At 37.0% G+C, this 20,614-nt stretch overlaps 1 protein-coding gene across 2 annotated transcripts in view; it reads left to right on the top strand.

The window, feature by feature from the left end:
• LOC124792931 (erythroid differentiation-related factor 1) overlaps window positions 1-20,614 on the top strand; it is a 223,155-nt gene that overhangs the window by 181,748 nt on the left and 20,793 nt on the right. Inside the window, exons 16-17 of one of the 2 annotated variants that reach the window (XM_047257981.1) lie at window positions 3,398-3,552; window positions 14,139-14,250. In XM_047257981.1, coding sequence (XP_047113937.1) covers window positions 3,398-3,552; window positions 14,139-14,154 — 171 coding nt within the window. In that variant the 3' untranslated portion in view covers window positions 14,155-14,250. Of the gene's footprint in view, window positions 1-3,397; window positions 3,553-14,138; window positions 14,251-20,614 lie in introns of those variants that run through there. The other variant, XM_047257980.1, reaches the window with a different exon arrangement.

The raw sequence follows: 20,614 nt of genomic DNA, 5'->3' as shown, positions 1-20,614 counted from the left end.
AGAAATTTGTTAACATCGAGTATAGATTTAAGTGTCAGGAAGCCGTTTCTGAAAGTATTTGTATGGAGTGTAGCCATGTATGGAAGTGAAACATGGACGATAACCAGTTTGGACAAGAAGAGAATAGAAGCTTTCGAAATGTGGTGCTACAGAAGAATGCTGAAGATAAGGTGGGTAGATCACGTAACTAATGAGGAGGTATTGCATAGGATTGGGGAGAAGAGAAGTTTGTGGCACAACTTGACTAGAAGAAGGGATCGGTTGGTAGGACATGTTTTGAGGCATCAAGGGATCACAAATTTAGCATTGGAGGGCAGTGTGGAGGGTAAAAATCGTAGAGGGAGACCAAGAGATCAATACACTAAGCAGATTCAGAAGGATATAGGTTGCAGTAGGTACTGGGAGATGAAGAAGCTTGCACAGGACAGAGTAGCATGGAGAGCTGCATCAAACCAGTCTCAGGACTGAAGACCACAACAAACAACAAAAGCAAAATGGTAATTTGTTAGGAATACGCGGGATTCAGGGTATAAAAACTCACTCACTTGTGCCACTTCCTGTCAGAATTTCTGCTTCTGTGATGATTGTTGGAGGGAAGTAATTTTAAACCTATGTGAGTGAAGGGTTCTGAGGAGTGAAATTATATATGAAGCTTTCAATCTGAGTTTGCTTTTGGAAGGAATTTCCAAAGAGCCACTTAAAACCTAATTTTCTCTGAATGCAGAAAGTGTAATGAGCAAAGCAATGTCTTTAAGTTCTTAATACACAAGCAAAATCAATAAATCTGTATACTCTAGCCAAGTAAATTCAGTGTTAGTTTTATTAGTAAAGATAAGATTGAATTCTGCTACTGAGAAAAACTTCTGAAAATACATCTGTTATAACCCAAGAACACTGTATTTCACTGCTCAAGCAGTACACACAACAAGGTACAATACAAGAGTGGCCAGCGGAGCCTTGCACTCTGAAATATACGGACACTAGTTCCAGACTGCGCGTGCAGCTGCTGCCATTTTAGCGGGCCAGGTAGCCTCTAGTGGATGAATCAGCCACACACTTCATGTGAACAGTGAAGTGGTGCACCCACAAAACTGGTAATTACAGCAATGTCTGTCACTGAGGATTTTTATTTTTTAGAAAGACAGCAATGTCTGTTGGTTCTTTGCTATGCTACAAAGCTGAAAGTGCCATCTGTTGGTCCTAAGATGTGCTACGCTGTGATTATTATATGTCCGAACTACCATGTTGAACAGGTGATCTTAGATAAAACTTTAAATTATGATATCTTTGTCCCCATATTCCAATTTTGATGAAATAAAATCCTGTATGTTACCCCAAGCTACACTCAAGTTACCTGTGAAAACCCCATGAAAATTCGTCATGTAGCTTTTAGATAAGTGTGTCCAACCACACAGACATAACACAGACCTAACTTCAGTGAATTAAGAATTCTTGGAAAATTTTAAAGTGGATGTTCTTGAGAATTTTAAAGAATTGTATTGAACTGCTTTGGGATATTGATATGTGAGTTTTGAATTTCACATAATATAGATATAAAGAATTTCAAGAAATCCCATTCCTTCGTGGTCTTCTGGTTGGAAGTATCTGTAAGCAAGTTGATTTGAATTCCAGGGTGATCACTTATTTTACATACTTTCACTTCCAATTAATAAATTAAGTATTTATTCAGCAAAAACTACCATTGAGAATATTGTATAAATTTTGGAAGACATGCACCTACTTCCCAGTACATTTACTTCGTAATGTCTCATGTTGCTAATAATAAAAACCAGCTTCAATTAACTGTGATTTGCACAACTGCCACAAAAGGCACAAAGGAGTTTCTGTGCAGACTCACCTCTTTGCCTGGTCTTCAGAGAGGGATTTGTATTTTAGTGCAAAGATTATAACCAGGCTACCATCAAACATAAAGCTAGAAACTGGGAATCCAAATAAGTTATGAACACACTGTAGGAGCTTGACAAGCAAAGTGGGCAAGGAGAGAATAAAAAAAATGCGATGCTGTAGAAGAATTCCGAACATTAGATGGATTAATCAAGTAAGTGATGAGGTACTGCAATGAGTTGGGGAGAAAGTAGTGTTACGGCAAAACTTGACTAAAATAAGCAATTGGTTGAAAGGTTACACCCTGAGGCATTAAGGAATGGTCACTTGGTTATGGAAGTGTAGGGTAAAAACATTACGGGAGACCAAGGCTTGGCTTCAGTAGGCAGGTTGATATGGACATAGGTTACCATCTGTTGTTACTAATATGTGCTATGCTGTTATGCAAAGATGAAGAGGCTTGCATTGAACAGAATAGTGTGGAGAGCTGTATCAAACTAGCCTTCAGACTGAAGACTAAACAGCAACACAGGCTGTAAAAATGGGTTATTTAATATAAGTAAATAAACACAACTTTACACTTAGCGGAGATGTTGAGTTGCGATAGGCACAACAAAAAGATTCACACAATTATAGCTTTCGGCCATAAAGGCCTTTGTCAGCAATACAAACACACGCGCGCATACACACACACACACACACACACACACACACACACACACACACACAACTTACACACACATCTGCAGTCTCAGACAACTGAAACCATCCTGGATTTTCCATTGTTTGATAAAAAAACGACTTTTTTTTCTTTTTGAGTAGCTGCATTCTTCCTGATTCGTGGTATTTAAATTAGCCTCAATCAGTATCAATAGTTGGCAGCAGTTTAATGATAGGTAACTATTAAGGCAGTTTCTGACAGTTGCCTTTCTTTTTAATTTGTTACATTCACTCTTTCCGTATCCCTGAAAGTTCTTTTCCGTGGCGGAGGAGGGGGGGGGGGGGGGGGGGGTCTATAGATCAGGTTGAGTGAATCAGTAAATTAATTCATGATGAGTACAAGATGAAATTTTATATGACCCACTTAAGAGTCCAGCTATCATACACATTATGAACTGTGCCAAATATTCAGGTGTGTGTCTGAGTGCATTGCCGCCTGATCACTTAAAAGCGGTTCAATCATATGACACTGGACTCTTAGCTGAGAGGACAGTGGTTCAAATCCCTGTCCAACCATCTAGAATTTGGGATTCCCATGGTTTATTTTAGTCATTTAAGGCAAATGTAGACATAGTTCCCTTGAAAAAGGACATGGCCACTTACTTAGCGAGTTACCTTTCTTGTCCTTCTCCCATCTAAACGTGTTCTCCATCTCTAACATTCTCATTAGCGATTCAGTGTTAAATCTTAATCTTCCTTCTGTATGTGATATCTTAATGCCTTAACTACATCCTGATTTACAGTTACTTATTTGATGTTCAGCATAGTGTACCTGCACCTATTAGTTATATCTATGTATTCTTTTTTACTAAAGTTTTCCTTCTTATTATAGACTCAAGAAGAAGTGGAGAGAGAAGTAGTGGATTTCTTGCAAAAAGCACTAAAATACTGTGATCTTGAAACACCAGGTCCACGACAGCTTGTTTACCAGTTCCGCGCAGCATCTATTCACCACCGTCTTGCATCATTGTATCATAAATCTCTCAGGTATTTTCTTTTTTCACCACCTTTTGTGTTTTAATTTTTCTTATTTGCACAATTAATTTGGTGTACTGGCATCCTTTCCCTGTTTGAGATATGGAATAAACATTTCCAAATTGTTCCTGAAAAGATGTAGTTGACACAACATATGGAAAACAGTAAATTTCATCATATAAATAATTTTTATAATGGAAATGTCGTGTGGCTAGGGCCTCCCGTCGGGTAGAGGGATGTAACATATTAGGAAAACAAAATTATGAGGATAGTCCTTTTTTCAGATTATTTAGTTATTTTTTTAAAATTATTCTGAAGCCTATTGTTATTTATAGTCTGTATTTCTTAGTAAATGAAGTTTCAAGTACTGCTTCTCCTATGTTATACCACTTGACTACTTATAGTAGACTTTCATATTTACACCTAAAATTCATGAAGTGGTTGCTCAGTTTCTGTACTTAGTTGGGTTATAAATAACAACAATTTTGATGGCTTTTGATGCATAATAGCAAGGGATGTACAATGGTTAACATAATATCTGTCCTTTTTAAAACTTTTGAGTCTTGTAGGATACCAAAGACCGAGGTATTTACTTATAAGTACACATTCATTTGACCAATTTGTGCTTAATGACCCTAGGATGCAGAATGCTAGTTGCAAATTACTTAGAATATGTGACAGAAGAACCGTATTCCAAACATTTCAACAACTTCTGGGACAGTGAAATTCAATTAATAAAAACTATTGAGGAGAATAATAAATACATAAAATTAGATTAATAAACATAGTCAGTACCATAAAATAGATGTAGTTCAAGGATTGTCATCTGCTGTTAATAATTCAAAAACTAAAGCTGCAACAAAGACACAATCAAAGCACAACAAAAGAGAGTCTAAAAAATAAAACTCTTTTATCAAACCGTGCCTGTGATTCTTTCCTCGCCATGACCGCACAAATACAGTTTTCTGTAACTGCTGTATTATGTGCCAAATCCCTCTGCCTTTTATGCATTTTTTTTTCTCTCTGACTCATTGCAGGGCTTCTTTATTCCTTACTCAATCAATCCATTCCATCTTCAACATTCTCCTGCAACACAGATTTGACAGACTTCTAACTGCATCCCTGTCTTTTTCATTGTCAACTCATTTGCATTTACATGTATGGTCATAGGACAGATACACATAATTATAGGTGTGTGTTGTTGACATCAATACATTGTAGAATTATGGAACATGTTTTATACTCACAAATTATGACGTTTTTGTATAATGAAAATCTCCTCTGTAAAAATCAGCATGAATTCTGCGCAAATAGATCTTGAGATACTAAATTTCTCTGTTCATCCATAAGATATAGATTTCTATAAGCAGTGACATGCTGGCTGAGACTGTGTTCATGAACTTTAGGACTTCATTTGATACGGTTCCACACTTTTGTTCAGCTGAAAAAAATATAAGCTCACAAAGTACCAGACTGCATTTATTATTGGATTCAGGACTTCCATGCAAATATGACTCAGTATGTCACCTTTAATGGAACATTATCATTGGATGTATAGATAATTTCAAGAGTACTCCAGGGAAGTGTTGCGGGAAGAGCTGCAGAGCAATGAGAATTAGGTAGGAACTGGCAATTAACCCTGAATGGATTTGTACATAAACAGGTAAAGAAATAAACTACATTGTTGGTGTTCACCTTTAACTGTGAAAAAGGTAAATAACACTGAATGCGGTGTATCTTCAAGTTTCACTTACAAATGTTCAGTGTAGCTATCTGTTGTAACACAACAAATTCCCATCTGTAATCAATATCCTGCCAAATCCTATGAAGAAAGTGTTGTGTTATCCATATTTGCAGCTCGTTGATGTTTCCTGGAATCTGAGGAATAAAAGTACTTTCTTAAATGTAACATCATGCACAGAAGTCTGATGGGGTTAAATCAAGTGATCGTGATGGCCACCACCAGAGTTGGCACATTCCTACAGAGATAAGCAAAACCTTCACAATGATACTGTGGTGGCGTGCCATCTTGCAGGAATATAAATTCTGTGCCCATATCCTGTTGTAATTCAGACATTAGGTAATGTTCAAGCGTGTACGTGTACAATAGGCTAGTTACAATTGACTTGGCAAAAAAGAAAGGACCGTAAATCTTGTTACAGCTTACAGTGCCAAATACATTTACCTTAGGTGAGTCCCATACATGTTTGATTATGTGACGTGGCTTCTACTCATCCATATCTGATCATTATGCTGATTCACTTTACTGCAGGTATGGAAGTCGGCTTTGTCACTGTATGTAGTTTTATTAAGAAAAGCACCTTCAGACTTTATTTTATTAAACGTTTCTACTCAAAACTCAGCTCATTTTTTTCTTTGTTACTTTCTCTCAAAGCTTTCAACAGTTACAATTTGTAGGGTTTTAGTGACAGGTATTTCTGTAATACCTTTTACACTGTAACACTAAGTGTACTCAGTTCAAAGCTGGCACATCTCATTGACTTACCTGGCCTACAAATTTCAGGCTGCTGAACTTGTTCAATTACTGTATCAGAGACTCTGATTGACACTGACCCACTGTCCTATGTGAAACACAGCTAGTTTTGGTGAAGCAATTGTTCCAGGTAATAACACTTTGTCTCTGAGGTGGTGGCTTGCAATATTTAGTCCTGAATTGTCTCTGAAATGTAGTAGTGGATCTGGATTCATGAAACCATAAACAACACTGCATGTGCTCTGCAGCCTTATACTACTCCATCATGACTGTTGGACTAACTCATTTGATCATTCCACCAAGTCGGCACATCAGAAACTAACAGTGATAGTTGTGAATCAAGCTTGTAGATATAGAGCATTCAGTGCTGTATCAAATATTTTGGTAAGTTATTTACCCTTTCCACAAATAAAAGTTACTTTTGTATAACTAACTTACAAACGGCCTGCATTGGCAACAAATCACTGAAAATAGTAACTACTATAAAGTACCTAAGAATAATTATCTAAAATGGCATAAATGTGGACCACCACATGAAATAAATAGTAGGAAAAGTGGATTCTGGGCTGAGATTCATTGCAAGAATCTTAAGGAAATGTAATTCATCCATAAAAGAAGTGATTTACAAGACACTTCTTTGGCTAATTCTTCAATATTGCTCATCAGTGTGGGACACTTACCAGGTTGGACTAAATAATTGGAAATAATTGAAAAAATCCAACCTAGAATGACATGTTTCATCATGTGATTGATTAGTCAGTGTGAGAGTAAGAGTGAGAGATGTTCGACAAACTTCAATGGCAATGCTAAAAGAGAGACATTGTGCATCGTGGAGAGGTTTACCATTGGAATTCCAAGATAGCACAAATTGCAAGATAGTACATTCTGGTAACAGTCACACAGTGTTTTACTGCTGTTCACATATATCACATGAAAAGACAACAGTAAGAAATCAGAGAATTTACAGGTCATGTGGAGGCCTACCAACTACCTTTCTTCCCACATGCCATTTAGTAATTGAACAGGTAAGAGGAAAAAAAGGAAGTGGTATCATAAGCAACCTCCAACAAAAACTGTGAGGTGGTTTGCAGTATATAGATATAGATGTAGATTTGTTGATTGTCACTAGAGGCCAAAAAAAGTACCTAGATGCAGCCACTTTAAGCTAATGATAATGATGATTGGTTTGTGGGGTGCTCCTTGTCTAGCACAACTACCAAATCTTCAAAGGCCACACTTTCAGGATGCATGGTGAGGAACAGTTTTTTAGTGAGACGCGAAGTGGTCACACCAACCATAGCAAGAAAATAGGGAAGTTTTTTGTCAGTGGTCGAAAAGGTGATACACTAGACTCATGCTAAACCGGCCATTCCTTGCACGTACGGGTGTCGGATTAGTGGAAGTGCTAGATTGTTGAGAGTGTCTAAAATTTAGTATAAAAACATCAGGCTCGTACTTTATCAAATCAAAAGATACATTCATTTTTACAGAAAACTTTGTCCTTGAGTGTTTACACGCATATTGGTATCACTTGACATTCACTATGAAACATGTCCCAAAGTTTTGGTTGTCACCATGATGATAAACGGCAGTAGTATGCTTTATCACACAATTGCCTTACAAGCGTTTCATAGGTCCTGCCGTGTTTCTGATTGTTGCATAATGTAGTCCAGGAAGACGTCTCCAGCTCCAGCAGTTTGAGATATTCTCATGTTCTTCTCTCCTATGTCCTCTTCTTCATCAGTTTCAAGCTGTAGTTGACCATGGTCAACCACCACCTCTTCTGTGAACAGCAGTCCTGTGGTTCGGAGAATCCTCATGCATGTGAAACAATACTGTGTGCAATGCCAAAGTCATGGGCTACACCTGTCACACTCTGTCTTTCTTTTAGTTTCCCAGTGATTCTCTCTTGTGTAAAGGTATCCATATGTTGTCTCAAGGCCATGTTGTAAAGAACACCACCACCACAGTGCACTGTAACTGCATACTGATTGACACACATTGTGTTTTCCCATTCGTTCAGCTGCCTCTTGTTGAAGGGCCAGTCTCATTTTGCTCTATAGCCATGCTGACCACACACACCATGTAATGTCCAGCTTTCTGTGCATGAGTGTGACACATTTGGTGACATGCTACCACACTTTCAGTCATTTCCACCAATTATTTAATATGTTGAATTACTTTAGCCATCTCACACTTTAAGTTTTCAAGAGCAGTTTATTTTGGCTCATCGGTGTACAAGGAAAACTCCTGTAGACAGTGGCCTAATATGTGTGACATTACATGATGTAATGGAATGGAACATGGGTGATTTTTTTGTGTGGCATCAGTGTTACATTTCTTGTGTGTAATCTGTAACTCTTTGGCATCTGATGTTAAATTTATTTAGTAAATTTCTCTTGTACAACTTTCTTGATGTTTGCTGAGGTGGCCCTACTAGTCAGCTCCACCTGATCTTGTTTCAGCAGTCTTCACAGGACTTCGTCTTCTAGTCCATGGATGGGTGCTGAAAGAGAGCAATAATTGTCTTCCAAGCTACTTGAATGATATGAACAACTGAACTTTAAACCTTCTATTTTATCATTTTCTCATACAAAACATCATGTCTCAATATGTAATGTCGTACGCACTGCGGGTTGACAGAGCTTTTTAAAAATGATTTTGCTTGGACAAGATCAAAACAAGAAGTATTCTCTACACAAGACAGTTCAACAGTCCTTCGTCATGGTGTCCATTGTAGCCATGTCCTTTTTTTTTTCTTTTTGCACTTGTCTCCTAAACAGCTTCAAACCATGATACTAAGTAACAAGCAGCCCCACACAGCAGGTAGAGACATTTGCTCATTGTCCCACCTTGTAGATGTCATGGATTCAAGGTGTTCTCCCATATCATAATAATATCTTTCACAGGGGGATGTCCTGACACTTATCTACTACTGAACGTCATGAACATATTTTGTCATCATGGAAACGTGGAATATGGGACATGTCATTTCCTAAAAATGTCATGCCACACTTCAGTAGTTGTTTGTGTTTTCCTTTCCTTCTTGTCTTCAGAAGTAATATTTTCCACACTGTTGCTCTGGTACTGTAATGGCACACTTAGCCAAGAAACATTTTATGTGAGCCACACAATTGAGAGCAATAGAGAGAGAGACAAAAAATTACCCACTGGCTACATCTGCTTGTGTAAGAACTACAATACATCATTTGTGAATGAGAATATACATTCTGCTGTGGCTAAATCTGTTTGACATTGTAACCATTCTTTTGTGATTGTGGTGAAGTTTTCAAAAGGTTTACAAATCAGGCATACAGTAATTTATCGAATTTTAGACAATATAATCAAATGAGAAATCATAAATACATTGTGATGTGTTGTGCCGTGTCTATTTTTTGTGACAGATGTGCACTTTAGTAAATGTCATTCTATAAGAGCACACACCCAGACTCATTGAAATATTATGTATGTGGACAAACCTTTGCTTAATTGATCACAGCAATATGTGAGAAATGTACTGGAAATATTATGCATCCCTCATGAACATTTGCAATTTTAGGAAAATGTATTTCATGTTTTGTTATGGCAGTGATACACTTATTTCTTTACAGGGGTTAGAAAATGGTGTTTGTCCTCCAATTACCTTTTCTAATGAACCATTACAGCCTATTTGTTCAGCAACTTTGGATACATGGCCATTGACAGTTTTTGCAGTCATCTCTTTGTTACTTACAGATTTCTTTTCAACATTTAAAACAATGTGTCTGGTTCTATTAGAGCAGTTTGGACCCCTTGCACCCTTTTTTATGACCAAGACTGAGTTGTTTTTTTTTTTTTTTCATTTTGTTTTAGCCAATTAGGGGCTGCAGAAGACAATTTAAATTATGTCTCATTTTCTTTTTCAATTTTCTCCAATACTTTTACATTTTTTCACCATGTGCCATTTCTTCCTTCAAACAACTTTACACCTGCCTCTGCCTTTGAATACTTCTAAAATTAACACTTTATTTCTGTAAAAATCACTTTCTGCTGCTTTTTCTTCTTCTATATTGTGCATTTGTAAATCTTTTTTAACTTCGCAGATCCAGCTTGTCTTTTTTAGGTACAGTGGGTGGGCACAAAAGTAATGAGAATTGGGTTGCAGTGGGGAGGGCGAGTGGGGGAACCCATTTTTCGACCAGGGCCCGTTATGGTCATGCCGACTGAGTCATTGTATGAAGTTGTGTCACTGTGCGTGCATTGGTTCACCCGTGAGAGTTTTTAAGTAAAACAACTTTCTCCATCTTGGCAAAAACATGAGGACATATTGTAAAGAGCAACTTGCAGCTGTGAAATTTTGTTTCATGTTGGGGAAATAGGCTGCAGAAACTATTGTAATACTTGAGACTGGTTATGGAGATGTTGCCTTACAGAAAAGCAGAGTGTATCAGTGGTTTTCACATTTTAGAAATGGAGCCATGTCAATTGAAGACCAACCCTGTTCAGGACACCCTTCAATGTTGAGAAGTGACAAAAATGTCAACAAAATCAATGCACTCATTCATGAAGACCGTCGCCGAACTGTTGATTAACTCTGTGAGATGTCTAGAATATCATGGAGTTCAGTTCAGAGAATTGTATGCGAATATTTGCGCATGAGAAGGGTTGTAACCAAATTTGTCCCTCGCCTTTTCACAGCCAGGCAAAGGGAGCATCGACTTAGCAAGTTTTGAGCTTCAAAATCAACTCGAAGTGGGCCCTGAATTTTTTTCCAGGGTGATTACTGGTGATGAATCGTGGTGCTATGGATATGACCCCGAAACAAAGCAGCAATCAAGCCATCGAAGATAAGTGGCTCTCCTCAAACATCAAGACAATGCTCATTTGTTTCTTTGTGTGCAGAGATGTTTTGCATGCTTAGTTTATTCCCCTGGGTCAAACTGTCAACCAGGATTTCTACTTGGAGGTTTTGAAAAGATTGAGGGAGAGTATGCGGAAGAAAATGGCAGATCTTTTTCACACAGATGGCTGGTTCGTCCATCATCACTGATTGTCCACACCCTCTACTCACGTGATCTAGCCCCCTGTGATTTTTTTTTTTCCCCCGACTCAGAAGGGACATTAAAGGAGAGTGTTTTGCCACTGTGGAGGAGGTAGAACAAAAATCGCTGGAAGGCATAAAGAACATCCCGATAAGTGAATTTAAAAACTGTTTTGAAAAATGGGTGGATCATTTGAAGAAGTGCATTGTGGTCAGTGAATACTTTGAAGGTGACCAAAATCTGGTATAAAAATATTAAGAAATAATGATTTTATGATGGATCTCCATTCCCCCCCTTTGTATATTTGAAAATCTGTTTTGACAGCCTATTATCATTCAACCTATATAAATATCAAAACAATCTGCATTTTCTTTCCTCCGTGTTTCTGTTATTTTTTCTATATTTTGATGTATTTCGTCATTGATTCTCAATTTTCAGAGTTCTCTGCTGTTATTTTACCTAAACAAGAAAATTCTTAAAGCTTTTATGTTTGTTGTTTCGTTATCTTCACATATAAAGTCTGGGATTAGGATATTTAATTATGTTATTTACTGTATGTTAATTACTATTATTAGTTGATACACTGTCCATTTGAATCCTTTTTTCTGAGAGTCTTTACTTCCGTACGCATGTGCTCATACTGCTCTGACTGTTGCTGTATGCCATGGTTCATCACACTTAACACATCTCTCCCATCAGCCCCATCCCCATCCTTTTTTCCAACTGTTGTAACAGTATTCAACACTACCCCAAGTATTTTCGAGTGTGGTTACAGCTATGTTCGTCATTATATTGTGGTTCCTCATCCCAGTTTACTCAATTGAAAAAGGCTGACATAGGGAATGTTCCTACTGCAATATATTACTGCATCTAAATTTACTAATACTATGAGTCGTCTTACATGTGAAGCTGGGTTTGGAGGTCTTATTTTGGATACATTGCTAGAGTAATTCATATTAATGTGCCCTTGGCATTTTGCTGATTATCCAAGAAGAGACATGCTTGCTTGATATCTTCTAAAGTTGTCTCATTGTCCCCCTTGAAATTCTTCTCTGTAGATCATGACTTCAAACTTAACTCTTTTTAACAGTGAAATTTAGTGTTGTTCTTGGGATTGCTACTACGATCACTGCAATAAAGTTCCAAGTTTTAACTTTAAAGAATAGGGATGCCACCTTATTAATTTGTTAAGTGAAGTAAGAAAACAATTATATCTGGTGATACAATACAATCAACCCTTTGTGAGAGCCAGTCGTATTAATTAACTTGACATAGTGATCACAAAGTCTGATCATACTGTTTCAAGCAACACAAATGCTAAACATAACTTAGCTGTCTGTAGTTCAGAGTTTTTGTGATCAGATTAACTTACTGTGAGGCAAGATTATCATTTGTATCACTTTCACTTTGTGAAAATAATTAGTCCATTTTATTATGAACGATGCCTGTTCATATTACTGTTGCTTGCTGATGACTTGCACAAGACCAGTAACTGGCTAAGAATAACTGTTTCACATTTGCCCTCTGTGAGACAGATCTGCACATGGTGAAGAGTCAGAATGGAAGTGATGATTTTTTTTTTTTAACTTGTCTCTTCTCCTTTAAAAATTTTTCCAAAATGAAAAACTATTTAATATTTATCAGATCCATTATCCAGTTTCTCCAGTTACTGCAGCTTTGCCTTCCATCGTTTCTCAGTTTTATATTAATCTTGATTCGTTGATTTCTTACTCCCCTATTAATATCTGCTTCAAATGTTTATCATTTTTAAATAACAATAACCTTTTATTACTTGTGTGAGTACAAGTATGTAATGTGAACAATGGCTGAGTTCTTACTCAACTAAAAGCTTTACATAAATTTCATTTTTTTTTTTTTGTCGCTATTGATTTGTATGTCTATGGGATGGAGTACTCTGAGGTCTTCCTTGACAGATGGTACAGTGTTGGAAGCTTCATGCAGCACATGCTGTGATGAAGGAAAGTCTGCTGTTGAATTCCATCTGCTGCACGCTGCCCAAGGAATACATCAGACAAATAATAAACAAAACAAATATTGAAGCATATATAAGATGTCACCTACATATAAATAACAACTTTCTGGGCTACATCAGTCTCATTTAATTATTTTTAGAATTATAGTAAAACTAGTTGTGAGCACACTTTCTCATTTATAGATGAAGAGGTGCAAAAATTTTGCTCATCTGATACTTATTAGAAAATTTCTGAAGTCCCTCATATGATATTTATTAGAAAATTCTGAATTCACTTAATCTGAATTCTGTTTACTCATTCTGTGCAGGGTGCACTTTTGTGGTAGCTTGGCTATGTCCTCTACGGTCATAGTGATGCAATCCGTTTGTTATCTCTATCCAGTTAATTTTTAATAAATGATATTGCAGTTCTAAAATGTCAGTATGGGTACAGACTTAAGCATTATTGGACTGATGTTTTATTAAAAAAATTAACACTAAAAACATTAAATGATATTTCTGGGAATTGTACAGGGTGACCCAAAAGTCCGATGACATTTGAAAATTCGATACTTGATGGAATACTGTATGTAAGAGTTAAAAATTGACACACATGCTTGAAATGACATGGGGTATTGTTGAAACAAAAACGGTGCTCAATCATTAGCATAACAGTTGATTTTTAGCAAAGATGATGATCTTTATAAAAATGCTCATCATGTCAGCTGTGATTCATCAGGGACGGCATTGTCAACAGCACTGTACAGCATACCAGTAGGTGTGGCGAGAAATTGCCGCCGGATGTTGTCTTTTAGTATCCCTAATCAGGTCGGATTATCGTGGTAGGCTTGTAACTTCAGGTAACCCCACAACCAATAATCACGTGGTTTGAGGTCTAGGAACCTGGAAGGCCAAGCATAACAGCCGTAGTGGCTCACCAAGCCATCCTCAACAAAAGGTGTCTGCAAGAGATCTTTTGCACATGTAGCAATATGAGGTGGAGTGCCATCCAGAATAAAAGTTTTAGCTTCCAACAGGTGTTTATCAGCCAGGTTAGGAATAATCTGACTCCCTCACTCCTACAGCTCATGAGGTTTTTTTTATTTTCCAGAGTGTGTCAGTATTGAAGAGTTTCATGGAAGGAGACTAAAATTCAGGCTGAGTATATATTGATATAATTGCAAATTAAGTTTGGCAGCTGTTCAAATGCAATAGTGTTAATTATAAAATTATTTTTATTTAAAATCAATGCCTTCTGCTTATTTGTGTTTGTTATAAATTCTGCAATTTTTTTATATCCAGTGTTTTATACCTATCCTAATTAATTGGAAATCCTAGTGTCAGCTTGTAGACTACAGTCAGTATCAGCAACGACTGACTCCTCCTTATTGTGTATCTGAAAATAGAGAGTAATTGTGGGGTAATGGGCCAGTGACACACTTGTATCCTGTATGTTATGGATGTGTCTGAACAGTTTAAACAGACATACTCATATCCTTTTCATTTTTACATTAAGGGATATGTTAAGTATGTCATGACTCAACCTGTCATTTTTTGACCACAATATATCTTTTCTATTTGTGAATGCATCACAGTGAGGATTTAATTTTGTGTTGCACAGTCATTTAGGGGAAGTATACTTAGACTTGTAAGATGGTTATCACAACCAGCTATGCTTAATTTCTGAGAAGACATGGCGTTCAGAATAGTTAACTATATCCAACATTTTTCTGCCCACAAAACCATTAATTTCATTTGTTGTAGCTGGATATTATACACCTCTCCAAACTATAATTCCCATTCCAGTTTATGGAAATGGCTACACAGTTGACAGTCAAATATGGAAGTACTGATTCTTTCATAATTACCGCCCAGTAAATGTACCTTCAGCAGCCAAACTCCAAAATGACATAAACATCCAAACTCATTCAAGCAGAGGTGCTAGCAGTCTTCTTACTCAATACCCATGCATTTCAAATAATAGTGTGACGACTTTCATTGGTCGTAATTTAATCCCAACTTTTATTGAGGATTCTAACAGTACTTTATGAAAGTTTATCTCCACTGTTGTAAACGTTGCCAGTACATGAACAGGGAGCTTATATATTATTTTAACAAACTCCATAACTAACCAGTCTCATACCTTTCTCTGTTTAAGGAAATCAAAGTATACGAAGTGTGTTCAGAACGTATCAGATCTTTTTTCTTGCATGAACCAAGGAAGTATGGGAGACTTACTTTGGTGAACATGTGCAGTCATGAATTTTTTCGTACCAGCAGAAAGCATTGGTTGCTGGCAGTTTGCCTCTTGAGTCAGGACATGTGGTGAGTGCAAATCGGATTCCTGCAAGTTGTAAAACGATGGAGCAAATTGTGCAGAGATATTGCATCAAATTTTTCTGAAAGCTTGGTGATACCCACATAGAAACCATTTGCAAAATTCAACTGATGCCATGAGCATCTTGTGGATAAAGAGGCGGTACAACCACTTCAAAGGGGGCCCACACAGCAGACCCTCAACAAGCCAAAGACACATACACACAATTGGTAGGGTTGTAAATGATTAGAGTTGGAGTTCTCTGTGATACATAGGATGGCCACCAGAGAACATTATTGTTCTTACTGGGCCTGCTGGGAATGAACAGCGTCAGACGTTCAGTGACCACAATAAAAGATATGGAGGCACCACACACTTATGTGAGACAGTGTTATAAGCACCAGCCAGAATTTGATTGGGGCTTCATTACAGTCCTCCGTTTGGTTGGCTAGTCAAGTCATGCAATATCCAGATTTTTGGGGAGTTGATATGCGACAATGGTTGGCATACACATCATCAATGATCTGGTAGACCATGTGAGACCATCATTAGGGAGGATTTCTGTCAATTGCACCAAGAACATTGTAACCCCGTGACATCTACGAGTTGTTATTACCTATTTACTTTCTGTTTCTTCTCCATTATGATATGTAGTTTCAGAGCACAGTTTTCTATCTTCTAAATGTAGTATCATGGTTTTTCCACTGAAACAGTTGTTGGCAAGTTCTACTAAAAGTAAATCATGATGAACTCTGTCAAAAATTTTGGAGACATCCAAGAATACTCCTGTTGTTTTTTGTTTATCCTTTTTAATACAAAATATGCGAACTCTGCAGGCATTGGTGTAATGCTCCAACTGGTTGTGAAACCATGCTGGAAATCTCCTAATATGCTAGCCCACTTATAATTTTCCAAGAGACCTTTCATCTACAGCCAGTTCCATCTTGTCAGAGAAAGTGCCTTCTATTAGAAGACAGCTTATTAGATGAACTATTAGCTGTTTACATTTTACATTAAAAAATGAAGAGACTCCACCCAAGTCTGCAAGATTTTTTTATTCTTAAGGCTGTAGAATAATTCCAAAATGTCATTAATGACTACCAAATGTATCTTATTACCGTCAAACCTCGATATATCGAATCTGTAAGAAAGACAAAATGCGTTCGGTATGTTGAGGGTTCGATACGATGAGGTTTCTGGTAGGAGGGGGTTTTACAACCAGTGATTTTTTTTTAATTACTGTGCTGTGATTTGTTTCACGATTTTGTATGATATAGGTCTATGTTGACTTTTGGTAATATAAGAAAGGAATCAAGATAGATTGTTATGCATATTGTTTTATTTCTTCTGAGATAGACAACAATTTATAAGTTTAAAATAAAATATTTTCATCATAATAAAACTAAATTCCATAAAAGAATACCAAGTATGTACAGCAACAATTTATAAGTTTAAAATAGAATATTTTTGTCATAATAAAACTAAGTTCCATAAAAGAATATGAAGTACGTATATAAAAATTTCCAGTAATCATTGGCTCTAAAAGTTATCTGTAATTTTGCTCACTTTAAACTTTTGATCAACTTTGAGTTAGTTTCAGTGTCTGTGATTACGATGGCTGAGAATACATTATCCTCTATCTTCTCACGCTTGCTCTGATTATGTTGAGAGGTGCCTTGGCCTGCCTGGCCGTCACTGGTGGTGTTTCTTAGACCTCCCTCTCACCCTCTTCCCCTTCCTCGTCGTCATTGTTGCTGCCTTCTTTTTCATTTGTTGTCTTCACACAGCCAACGATCTTGGCCTCTGTTTGTGATTTTGCTGCTGTAACATCATTGTCCACATCTACAAGATCTTCAAAACGAACTTGGGCAGTGTTAAAGTGAGTCACCAATTTCGTCCATTCGGATTGAAGGATTCTGACAATAGGTGTCTCCTCTAAGTACTGTATAAAATAAAAACTTAAATTAAAATTCCCGTAAAACGTTGTCAGAATCAAACTAAGATTTTACATGCTTAAGTATGAAACCCACCAGCTGCCTATTTTCATCTGTCATTGAAAATCCACATGTTCAGAAACAATTGATGATGATCATCAATATTGCAGACTGTCATTCAGACCACTTCATACCTGTAGTTTTCTTTGGTGTTCTTAATTATTCCTTGATTAAGGGTTGCAGTTTTAACGTAGTGTTCGGTGGCAAAAATAGTAATGTCACTTATTTTAATGGAGGGACAGCATTTTGTGTACTGCAGTTGTCCACAAACAGGTTTTCCAGTCATAAGTGGCTTGAGTTTTTCTGCACTAGTCATATTTGCTGCTAACGGAATGACAACACAATCTTTGCTTAGCTTGCCTCTGCGACATTTTTCTCCTTGGAAAGTCAAAGTTTTTTGTGGAAGATATTGTACATGTACATGTACATTTATACTCCGCAAGCCACCCAACGGTGTGTGGCGGAGGGCACTTTACGTGCCACTGTCATTACCTCCCTGACCACTGTGTCAGCATTTGGCTGTGGTATCATTGTACATCCATAACATATCACCCTCCTGAATGCTAATGCTTGTGTTTGCTAATGCTTCTCCTCACAAGGAGAAAAGTACCAAATTCCTCACGAAGGGAACTTCTTAGAAATTTGGAATCCAAACCCAGGTGCTCCACATGACAGTAAGACTCGATTAGCCTCAAATATAGAAGTGGACACATATATTTGATCTGTACAAATTTCTGACTCATACCCCAGAAAATTGTGATGGAAGAAGAATCTACTGAATCTTAATTTATCAGCTGCCAGAGGCTGCAGTTTTTTTTTTTTGTGTGTGTGTGTGTGTGTGTGTGTGTGTGTGTGTGTCATCTATTTTCGACAAACGCCTTGATGGCCAAAAGCTTATATTGTGACAGTCTTTTTGTGGTGCCTATATGCGACTCAGAATCTCCGCTACATGGTGAGTAGAGCTTTACATAATATTGTTACATTCGATCCTGGATTTTCCATTGTTTGAATCTTAATTTATGGCATATGGCTTTAATCAAAGTATGTGACACCTGAGACAGATTCAACTACCACTTCCTTTGGACGCATTACTTCATTCTACTTTTATTTCCTTTCTCTGTTCTTTTTATCACCAAGGATTTGGAACTTCTGTTATATTAAACAAAGTGAGCCACCCTTATGTTCTTGACAGAGCAAGATTTTCAAATTCAAAGAGGCATCACCTAATCTTCATACATGCATTACTACTTCTTCAAAAGCTTGGTTGCAAAAAGAACGAATTTCGGTTTCATCAACTATAACACTAATTTTTACAGTGCAAGATGCAACTTCTTCAAATTACACAACCATATAAATATTTGCTCATCTTTATAGATTGTGGCACCCCAAAGGGTAAAATTTCCTCACTTTAATTTATTCTGGAACTTTATAAAGCAAAAATATAGATTTACATATAAATATTTATCTTGCTACTACGCACTGTGAAAGCTCTAGGTCTAAGTGACAAAGATATTACTCACAGGGAAAAAAACATAATTTTGATCAACATAACAGTGAAATGCAGCTTTACATATACAGGTTGAACTCGAACTCCACAGACAAAAGTAGGAGATGTTCAGGGACATTTAATGAGTATTTTGGTATAAGAAACTTTTATCTCTAATGGCTCATCACAGCATAATAATGTAATTATGATTTATTTGGTTTATTACACCAATTATCTTCTTTTTTATAATAATACCTTCACAACAGACAGAAGCTTGTAACACACCGTCATCAAAATGAACAACACAAAAAACAGAGTAATGCAACTACTCCCAGATGGAAAGTACTACAATGTGGCTGCCACCACTGTAGGAACAGCCCAGCAAAGTGTCATCACGCAGTTCTTCCATTGCACTCTGTGAACCCATACACGAGATGCATATCAGTCAACTCTTCATCAGTACACCTACCCATACAGCCGTGTGTTCTTTTTGATGTACAACTAACACTACCAGAAAAACAATTCCAAGACAGTAATTAGCAGTACTGAATGCAAACTTGAGGACAAAGAGTAAATTAGGCATTACTGTTGACAACAGCTAGTACCATGAGTTAATGGAACAAGTTTGTTTCGAAACAAGACACACAGCACATATTGTCAACATATGCACTGTTGTGCAGATATTTTCAGTACAAAACAAATTAAAAGAAAAAATGAGCATAAAAAATCACATGAAATGCAATTATTCTGTGCCAGTCAACCAGAAACCAAGATTCTTATTTCAAAATTGTGAGGAAATATCACCAAACAACTTCAAAAATATTGTTGGTATCGTTAGGGTTCTACTTGTAAAATTATATTTTAACTTCTATGAACACATTTTCTTCCACTGAACCAAAAAATGAAGATGTATTTCTCAACTCTAATAAATCACACAAGGTCACAGATATCAGTGTAAATAATACTGACACATTAAATGACAAACAGTAAATAACCAGTACTGTACATGGCCTCCTATGTATCAGGAGTTAAATGTAGCATCAATGTGTACATATATGCGAGCAAGTGAAACGTTTAGCTACTGTGTTCTACATCTGTCTGTGTCAGTTACACAAGTTCCAGAACATTCAATATTGCTGCTGAAATATCTGAAAATAATGTCTTAAATTACTTCTGATGCCAACTGCAGAGTTATGTCTCTCATAGTGTTTTTGAGTACCAACGATGTAACGGCCACTGAAATTGAACAATAGCCCTGTCTAGCACATGGTCTCCATGTCATTAGCAAGCAAGTGCAGCGTTAACTGGTGCAAATTATTTTTTTGAAGTCATCAAAATGACCATGTGGAAGAGTGCACTGTGCAAGCATTCCTTGCGTGTGCAAGCATCCCTCGCCAATGGTGACCTGTCAGAGTAGCAGCAGTAGAGGTTTATGGGAAACTTTCACGTTATGAATAAGAAATCATCAGCCCATTACTAGACATATACCTACCAATTCTGGAAACCATAACAATGTATTCACAAAAGAGGTATAGAATCCTTAGTGCAGGAGCCTTGTTGATTCATAATAATGTTTGCCAACATACAACCAGGCAAACAAGAGAGGTATTCTGGCATGATGCATCTGATCAACCAGTATAACACTAATCTTTTTCCCAGAAATTCCATATGGTTTTACAATTTTAATTAATTTACTTATTTATGTGTTTTGTGGACACTATTTGGATAACTTTCTGTGATGTAAACTGTGACTGCATATTTATTACTATTATACCTTCTGTCAGTCAAAA

This window comes from Schistocerca piceifrons, chromosome 1, assembly GCF_021461385.2.
Source record: "Schistocerca piceifrons isolate TAMUIC-IGC-003096 chromosome 1, iqSchPice1.1, whole genome shotgun sequence".
Classification (NCBI taxonomy): domain Eukaryota; kingdom Metazoa; phylum Arthropoda; class Insecta; order Orthoptera; family Acrididae; genus Schistocerca; species Schistocerca piceifrons.
This window is presented reverse-complemented; position numbering and strand designations above follow the sequence as displayed.